The sequence below is a fragment of the Hipposideros armiger genome, unplaced genomic scaffold (assembly GCF_001890085.2).
Source record: "Hipposideros armiger isolate ML-2016 unplaced genomic scaffold, ASM189008v1 scaffold_1776, whole genome shotgun sequence".
Taxonomy (NCBI): Eukaryota; Metazoa; Chordata; class Mammalia; order Chiroptera; family Hipposideridae; genus Hipposideros; species Hipposideros armiger.
In genome coordinates, this window is record NW_017733126.1 from 5601 (window position 1) to 15032 (window position 9432).

The 9432-nt window shown below is 57.0% G+C and overlaps 2 protein-coding genes across 2 annotated transcripts in view; both read left to right on the top strand.

Moving 5' to 3' along the window:
- LOC109378150 (uncharacterized) overlaps positions 1–9432 on the top strand; it is a gene marked incomplete at its 5' end in the record, with an annotated part of 51843 nt that overhangs the window by 4983 nt on the left and 37428 nt on the right. Inside the window, one exon of the mRNA XM_019634611.1 lies at positions 701–916. Coding sequence (XP_019490156.1) covers positions 701–916 — 216 coding nt within the window. The remainder of the gene's footprint in view (positions 1–700; positions 917–9432) is intronic.
- Positions 3214–9432, top strand: part of LOC109378152 (SLAM family member 9-like) — a 103010-nt gene continuing 96791 nt past the window's right edge. The window contains exon 1 of the mRNA XM_019634614.1: positions 3214–3307. The gene's annotated coding sequence lies outside the window, so the exon portion shown is untranslated. The remainder of the gene's footprint in view (positions 3308–9432) is intronic.

The following is a 9432-nucleotide window of genomic DNA, read 5'->3' on the forward strand; positions in this document are numbered from 1 at the left end:
AGTTCTTAACCATCGCGCCACTCGGCCGGCCCCCAGAAAAAATTTAAACGAGGGCATGTGTGTGTGGGTGGGGGGCACTGCCCGCTTAGGAAGATGGCTGCCCAGGGAATGGGTGGCAAGCCATCGGATGATGAGGGGCTCCCAGTGTGGGGAGGGGAGGCCAGGGCCGGACCCTCAGTTGGAGGACGTGGCCAGGCATGGGTACCTCTCCGTCACTACCCCTGTGACAGCAGGAACGGGCTGACACAGGCTCCAGGGGAAATGGCTGTGAGGCAGCTCCTGGGGGCTGGCTTTGCCCATGTGGGGGGGTCATGAGAAAACCACGTTTGTCAGCAACAGGTCAGCACCAGAGTTGTCACGGGGTGTGGGGACTCGACCCATCCCATGAGGCCTGTGCTCTTGCTCACAGCTTCTTACTTAGGCAACTGACATTGGAGTCTGTGGAAAGTCAAAAGAGAATTTGACTCGTTCAGTGGTGTTCAGACAGACAGACAGCACACAGGACAGGCCTGGACTGCCCAGGTGGAAACAGCTGACCACAGGCTGGCACAGTCAGGCGGGGCTGCCTGGACACAGCTGTCCACCTGGGAGGGGGGAGGAGTCCCCAGTGGGGCAGGGGTGGTGCTGTGAGGTCACTGAGCCCATGTGACACAGGGACGGGCATATAAGAGGGGGTTTCATTATACCTTTGTCCTAATAGGATTTACTGAGGCACCGTGGGTCCGTGGGTCCGAGTGGCTCACTCTGAACAGCCATCCCAGAACTAAACCCGGCCCCGCCCAGCTGTGGGGTTTTCCTCGCCCCTCTGCTGGACAGGCTGGTGGGAGGTCCATGATGGGGCCCTGCTCTGAAGACCCCCACCTCCGCTGGGCCTCCTGGCTCCTGGGACTGGCCGAACTGGCAGGCGTCCTCCTGGGTGAGTGGCAGGTCCCTGGGAGGGGACCCTGGGGCGGAGCAGGCAGGCAGGGTCTCCTTTTCTTGTCTGATGTCTTATTAAACAAAAAAGGAAACAACGCTTACAATTTAGCAAGTGAGCCCAGGGTGAACAGAGGAACAAATGGCCTGTGGTGGTGACGAGGCTGGGACCCTGAGCTCGGGTGGCCTGGGCTGCACTAAGGGAACCTTTCCCAGCGAGGAGAGGCTGTGTCTGTAATAACAGGGGAGCCAGGGGGAGCCTGTGGGGAGCGATGGAGACCCAGAGCCTGGCTCCTGGGGGCCGAGCAGCACAGGGCACCTGCCTGGACCTCACAGGGGACCTGGCAGCCTCTGCAGCTGTTCTGTGGAGCAGACGCTGTCTCACACTAGGACCCGAGTCTGAGCTGCAGAAGCAACCTGGCACTCGGGGGCTCCCTGGGTGAGTGCAGGACACAGAACACGATGTAGTTCTAGTTTGTAAAGGGAACCGCAGCCTCTGAAATCTCAGGGAGTCTGTAACACACACACCATGAGAGTGTGGAGAGGCTGAGGATGAGGAGCAGGCCGCTAGCTGAGCTCCAGGACGAGGGTACGGGGAGGAGAGAAAGCGGGCAGGGGTGGGCGGACAAAGGATTCAGCAAAAGGGGAACCGGAAGAAAGACTGACCAGAGCTGTGTCCCATTTATGAGTATTCAAGCTTATTTTCTTCTTCACAATTACATTTTTTGCTGATGTCTTCCTCGTAAGCTTTCACCTCCTCACAGCTCAGGCCACCACCCTCTCTGCAGACAGAGAGCTGAGTCCCCTCTGTCACTGGTTCCCTGCTTTCCAGCAAGTGGGGGTCTGGCTGGGCTGCTGCTGAGCCCTCAGCTGGCCCCAGTTCCGCGCCCTGCTAACCACTCTAAGTACTTGCGTCCCCTTTCCCTGGAGAGAAAGATGTGAAACCAGGGGGGCGACCATGAGCCTGGGGCTTGTGCTGCCTGCCCCGCTCAGCCAGTAGACAACACAGGAGCTGCGCTATTTAGAATAAGCGTTTATTATCAGAGCACCAGTGGTCTGAGAAGGCAGCGGGTTAACACCTCCAAAAACTGCCTTCACATTCTCAGACCTGCTGGGGGTATTTAAGGGGAAATCTGGGTGTTCCTCTAAAGGCTACATGAGGGTACGGGGGTCTGCGTGGAGCCTCCCCTCTGGCCACGTGGTTCTCCGGTGGCGTCAGCAGCCCGGGAACAATGACGGGAGTCGCCTGGAGGGAATGCTAGACCATAGAGATTGTGATCAGTAGGCATAAGGGCATTAATCATAAGTTTCAGGGTAATTTTCTAAAGCAGGGAACTGGGACAGGGGACATTCCGAGCTCAAGCCTCAGGGGGACAATCTATTCTGAAGCTATAGGACAAGGAAAGACGCGGAGAGGCCTCTACTATGGGGGTCGCAACCAGGCCTGCTTCAGGCAGAGGATGAGACTACAGGAACTGCTGGCATCCTGGTGACCACATGACAGTGCTGGGACAGTACCAGGAGGGAGGGACCCTGGGGAGAGCAGGGAAAGGTGGGAGCGCTGCTGGGGAGGTCCCTGCAGGAGAGAGACCCTGGGCTGAGTGAGGGGAGCCCAGGACTCTGGGTCTGGCTGNCCGGTGGTGTTGACCTCCGGCACCGGCTGGAGGACTGTTGGTCAGGCTCGTCCGCTGTGCCGGTCTTCACTCCCCTTTCCTCACTGTCCTCAGTGGAGGCCCTGGGTCACAGCCATCTGCCACCACAGACGCGCTTCCAGTTGGGCCAGGAAGTCCCCAAGTGTGGGAGAAACAGCACCTCTCTCTGGCCATTGGGGGTCTGTGCCCAGCAAGCCCCCTTATTGTTAGGGAGGGACCTTGTTAACAGGAAGGGGGTGACTTGGGTCCCTGGCTGACACCGGTCCTCAGACTTTTGTGACACACGAGACATTGGCATTCTACTAAATAGAGCCTCCTTGTCAGCGTGGGAGTGTCACCACGAGACACCTGCTCTGCATTTAGTTTTCAGCTTGGAATCACGGAGGGTGAGACTCTCACTCTGAGGACTGGGTGGTCTAGGGCTATTTAGCTTCCTGGAAAGTGCTGGGAAATGCTCCTAACGGGGGCAAGTGTCACAACGTGGGGTGCTGGTGACATGCTGCCGGTGCAGTCGCCTTGGGGCTCAACGGCAGCGGTGGTGACTGGCTGGGAGGGAAAGTCCCTGCGGGTGTCCAGGCTCAGGTGTGTGCAGTAAGTATTTGCTGAGTAGAAATCAGTACCAGCTGCCATGCGTAGTTGAGCTGAACGTTGTTTGTCTTGTGGGAGAGCATGTGTGAGACTCCAGCGTCCTCACAGGCAGCGCCGGGACTAGGGTGAGACCACAGGACGCCCACTGCCAGGTGACAACCCTATAGTTGCAGCAGCCTGAGGGTGGGCTGTCCCTCCCCTGTCTGCCCCCTTCAGGCTTCTCACAGGGACCTGCAGAGCCCGCCCTCTTCCCTGCTGTGGGGGAGGTGGGGGTGAGGCCTGAGTTGGGGTGAGTAGAGGTTGTGCTGGTGAGAATGCTGAGAACCTGGCCAGCAGCCAGCAGCTGAGAGGGGGCCTTGTGATGAGGAAGTCCCACACAAAGGCTGATATCACCAGCAAATGACACCAGCAAAAGGACCCTGCCCGGAGCTGGGCACAGGCCGGGGGTGGGAGCAGGCCCCCCCAGTGGGGCTTCTCCAGGTTTCAAGGGGCCTGTGGTTGGCGTGACTGACTGGACGGTGGTGGAAGCCAGACTGTGCCCCCAGGAGCATGTGCACTGCCCCAGGGTCAGGGCAGGGGCACCAGCCTGCAGCTCGGACTGGGAGGGTCCCGGTGCAGCTGGGAGGCCAGCTGAGGCTTGTCAGGCCACCAGTCTCTGCAGGTCTGGCCATTTGTGACGCACTGAGCACTGGAGGAGGTGGCTGTGGTTGGACAAGTGTCACCTTGGGGACTCAGCGGGTCTGAGCTGCAGCCACAGATGCAGACAGGACTTGCTTGCTCGCCCTGGGCCGTGAGAGGGAGGCAAGAGGCTGCTCTGGGACAAGCCTGCCCCGCCCCTCAGTGTGGCTTCTAAAGGCTCAGACCCCATGTGGGGACACTGCTGAGCTGACAGCGGCTCAAATCTGGGAGGCGGGACCCCCGGTTCAAGTCTAGGCCCTGCCACATCCTGGCTCCCAGGCCTTGGGGTTTACCTGGTGACCCGTCTGGAGCCCCAGTGCCCCCTCTGTAAAAAGGGAAGGTGACCATAATGATGGCGGCCGCCTGTCACAGGTTAAGAGCTCTTAAACTGGGAAGCTCAGGGTGGGGGCCGTTGGGGAAGAGTTAGCTCTGCAGCCTCACAGGACAGAGGAATGTGGAAATGGAGACCAGCTGTCTGGGAGTTCCAAAGTCCCTGGTTTTCAGCCAGCAAGGAATTTGTGGGGCGCTCCTCCCCTTAGGGGCTCTCTCTAAGCTCCTCCTCCCCAAACCCCAAAACAAATGTTTTCTGAACCAAACCGTTCTCACACAGTGCTTCCAAGAGAGGCTTGGGGACGTGGGGACGGGGACATTGAGCCCGCCCCCAGCACCCTGAGTGACAGCCTGTGTGTGGACAGAGGAACACCCGGCCTAAGGAAGCGTCTTATGAGAATGAGTCATTTGAGCCACACTGACTACAGTTGCCAAGAAGCAAATCTCAACGGGTTAAGAAAACGGTCCTGGGAATGGCAGTTTCGCGGCTTATTTCATACATTAGACTCAAAGGAGGAGCCTAACGGGGTGACATGGAATCCATGGGCGTCAGGTTAGGGGGGTGGCAGAAGCAAAGGGGGGTCTCCGAGATTGGATCAAAAGTGAAAGGGAGGGACACATGGTTCTTTCACATTGTGGGTGCAGGGTAGTTAATTATTGACATTTACAGCACATGGAGGTGGCACGTGGGCCCCAGGATAACNGGGCGGGGAAGGCAGGGGCGGGGCATCGGGAAAGCGTCCTGATGCAGGAGCTGTGTCCGCAGGGCGGGGTCTGCAGCGGCGCTTGGAGGGCGGGCAAGGCAGGGGCGGCCGGCGGGCGGGGCGGACCAGCCAGTGGGCGGAGAAGCCAAGGCACCTGCAGAGCATGAGCCCCAACTGCTGGGAGCTCCCTGGACCTCGGGCAGCTGCCTCACCCAGGTGTGCTTAGTCCCTCCCCTGGAAAGTGGCATTGTCCCAGGAATGACGTTGTTCCTCGTCTTGTCTTCTTGAAGGAAAGAATTCAGCCCCCAGACAGTTTGTGCAGCTCAGGAGAGCAAGAAGTTTTTAGTAAAAGTGGGTACACTCCGAGACATGGGCAGGCGGACCCCAGAGAGGGAAGCAGCCCCTCTTACATTGTGCGAGGGTTTTTCTCTCTCTGGGTAGAATTGTCCCCCCTCTTCCTCTCCAGTACACCTCATTCTCCCAGCTGGCAGCCGCATACTCCCTTCTTTCTCCCAAGGTTGTCTGTCTGAGCTCATTACAATGGCCCTGAGAAGCAGGGTGCGCATTCTGATAAGCGGATGTTCTCTCTCTCCTCTCTCTCCTCTCTCTCCTCTCTCTCTCTCTCTCTCTCTCTCTCTCTCTCTCTCTTCTACAACACACCCCACTGATTGAGGGCAGGTGTGAGCTGGAGTCCTGCTGGGCCAGTGAGGCATCGGAGCCCTCAGTGAGGACAGCTGTAAGGGGTCTTGACCCAGGTAGGAGCTGCAGCCGGGGGCGTCCTGACCGGGGCTAGTTCCCTCCTTCTGCTGGTCAGCTCTGTCTGCCTACCCGCCCTGTCAGGGTGACAGGACTCCCCAGGCAGTTGTGTAAAGTCTAGGATTGCAAATTCCTCCGCTGGCGGGCTCCCGTAATGTGAAGCACAGGGCCCTGCAATCTACCCCTGGCGCTGACCCAGCTGCACGGAAAGCTCCACTCACACCAAAGCTGCACATGGGTGGATTCAGCAGCTTTGTCTACAGTCACCAACAAACTGGAAACAACCCAAATATACTTTAATGGGAAATGGATGAACCAAATGGACGCGTTCCACACAATGGAGCCCCACTCAGTGATTTAAAGAGCAAGCAAAGGCCTGATCCGTGGAACACAGGTGCCCCTCAAGGGCATGTGCCAAGTGCCAGGAGGCTGGAGCAGTCCAGCCTGCACAGGTCCGTTTTAATGAGGTTCCATGAGGCACATCACTAGGTGGGGGGGTGGCATTCACCACGGGGGACACAGCAGAGCTCCTGGGGTTAATGGGATGTCTCATCCTGAACGTGGGGTGGGGACATGAATGTGTGTGATTGCCAAACCTCACAGAGCACACACTAAAGAGATTGAGAGCTTTTCAGTTGGAGGGAGAGCTGTCTTCCAGTCAGGTTTGCTCTGGCCTATGAGCCTTGGCCCTGCTCTGATCCCCCGACAGACTCTCCCCCTTAGCCCTGCTCCCTCCACACAGATGCACCCCCTTTGCCCTAGGCTGTTCCCCCCACAGACCCTTCCCCCAGAGCTTTGCAGGGCTCACCCTCCACTACATTCAAGTTTCTGCTCAGAAGCTACTTCCTTTGAGAGACTGGCTTACTGCTCTACCAAAAACAGCTGCTTCCTCAGCCCCCCACACCCTGGCCCTCACCCCCTTGACCCATCACTAGTCACTCGCTGTCCCTTTGCCTCCATGTTCTTCCCAGTGCTCATCACACATGATCTCATGTTGCAAAGGCCTGTCTTTCTCTGCTGTCTGCGGGCTCCAAGGTGCTGTCCGGAGGCTGCACATCCCCTCTCAGTCGGCTCTTAGTGCACAGTAGGCTCTTAGCGCACAGTAGGTGCTCCTCAAGTACTCTTCCCCACACCCTTTGTCAGAGAAGAGGACCATCCCTGCCTCTTAAATGTCCCCTGTGCCCGCACCCTGCCCTGTCCCTTCGGTTGAATGTGTCCTTGTTTAACATCTATCTGTGGACTCCACGTGGGCAGGGAGCAGGGACGCTGCTTTTCGCCCTGCGTTATGAGCCTTTGGCTCATGCCTGGCACCCAGGTGGTCTCAGAAAGTATCGGCTGAACAATGTTGAGTAAGCACCTGGGACCAGGCCTGGGGCAGGACCCAACAGTGCAGGTCCACTTTCAAGGCCTGGCAGTGGGACCCACGTCCATCGGGAGCCAGGTGGTTCTGTGCCCGCGGGGACAGGTGCACACGCAGGTCTTGCTGGGCCTCGTGGACACGCCTCCACATCTCCCAGAAGGCACAGAGCTGGGAGGGGCAGCACTTTATAAAAATGAACTTGGTGTTTTCTGACAGATTTGGATTTAAAACTAACTGGAAGGAGGCACAGAGTGCCCATCGCCCACATGCAGCTTCCGCCATTGTCAGCATCTCACACCTTTAACATTTACTGCAGTTAATGAGCTGACATCCTTATGTTGCCAGGACGTCCACGCTGTGTTCAGATGGCTTCACGTTTACCACACGGCCTTTCTGGTCCAGAGTCTCACCCAGGACGCCACCTGACATTTGGTCGTCACGTCCCCTTGGCTTGTGACCATTTCCCAGACCTTCCTTTTGGTCACAACAGTTTTGTGGAGCCCTGGTCTGTTGTTTTTTACAACACCCCTCGGTTGGGATCTGTCTGACGCTTCCCCTGTGAGNCAGCCCGAGCTTGGTGCCTGCACCTGTCCTTCCCTCCATCTTTCCAATTCTCCCTGGCAGCACACACGTGCCAGGTACTTCCTTGGTGACATGGGGACTGACAGTGGCTGTGGAGCAGCTGCTGTTGACAGAGCGATGAATTTGCTTTTCATCTCAGGGCTTTGATAAGCAGGAAGGCCCGGCTGGATTATGGCTTCTTTGAGCCCGTATGGGATGGCACCCACGGGTGTGTGACTCCGAGAAGCCCGTCCCTGTACCCAGGAGGAGACCCCTGAGACGGCCAGTGGCTGAGAGAAAGGGCTGCACCCTGGACCTGGGACTGTCTGGTTCTGATCCCAGGGACACTTCGGCAAGAATAATCGTCCCAATAATGAGAGCAGCTCACATTTATGGAACCATTATTGAACACGGTGCTGAAAGCTCTCCTTAAATCCCATCAGTAATTCTATCAGGTGGGCACTGTGACCATTTCCATTTCACGGATGAGAAAGCTGAAGGCAGGGAGGTTAGTAACTACTCAAGTCCACACAGCTGGAAACAGGACCTGGACTTCACTCTAGCCTCTGACACGGAGTCCAGGCTTCTGACTGTCACACTAGGTCACCTGGACTCACGCCCATGTCAGTTTCCAGTGGATCCAACACTGAAACACAATCACTGACCATAACAGGGCCAGTCTTCTTAAAACATGTGTAACTCCCATAAACTAATAGGAAAAGGGAACAGGGGCAGAGGACATACGCAGACTTTCAGATGACAGAAAAGGAGCTTACAAAATGCAATAACATCAAATGATTGACTTCACTTATATGAGAAATTCGCGTTCAAATCACAGTGACATAGAATTTCCCCTTATTAATTTGGAAAAGGAAAAAAAGCTTGATTGTCGTGTGTTGGTGGGAAATCTCAACATTGTCGGTAAAGTGTGGGTAAGAACAACCTCTGGAGGGCAGCTTAGCAAAATCTGTGACAAGTTCAGATGTTCACGCCTTCCAGCCATTGGACCCGCCCATCACCTAGCCACACACACACACACACACACACACACACACACACACGCTCGTGTGCAGAGACTCAGGTTCCAGGCTGCTCAGTGCATCATTGTTAGTGGTGGCAGAAAACAAGCCAAGTGTCTCTCAGAAGTGGATGCGAGTGGGGCACCTGGAACAGTGTGCGGCCACTAAACAAGTCACTTCCATATGTCCAGACGCAGAGTGGACTCGCGCAGGTGTCACAACGAGGGAAGTCAGGGGCAGAGGGCACGTGGTGTGTGTGTCCCCGTGTGTGCAGGTACACGTGTGCACTTGTAGAAGCGTGTCTCACCTCCGGTGGACACACAGGAATCGTGCCTGCCAGTGGGAAAGGGAAGGACCTCGAGGGGTTGTCTGAGAGTCACTAGACACTCGCTCTCTGACAGCTGCTGGTTTGCAGGGACAGGAAAGTGTGTCTGGTGGGTCGGGGGGGTGCCTCTTGCTCCAGGCTGTGCAAGTATTAAAATCCAACTCACCGGGAATTCCTGGGGCCACGAACAGATTCCGCTGACTCGGTGGCTTAAGCAACAGAAGTTCATTGTCTCAGTCTGGAGGCTGAGAAGTCCAAAATTTAGACTAAGACCATTGTGGGTTCTGGTGAGAAAAGGGCCGAGTGCTGTGTCCCGGGGATCTGTTGGGCCATGGCACTGTGTCCCTGACCTGCTCACAGAGACCTGGTGGCACAATGGTGACCAGCCAGATTCCTCACCTTCTGTGGACTGTGTCGGGGAGTCCTTCCTGCATGCCAAGGTGGGCGACTGTCTGCCACAGGCCTCTACCTGCCCTGCGGTGCCTGAGGGACGTGTGGCAGGAAGGGACCGAGGAGGAGCTGTGAGGAGCTGGCAGGAGGCTGA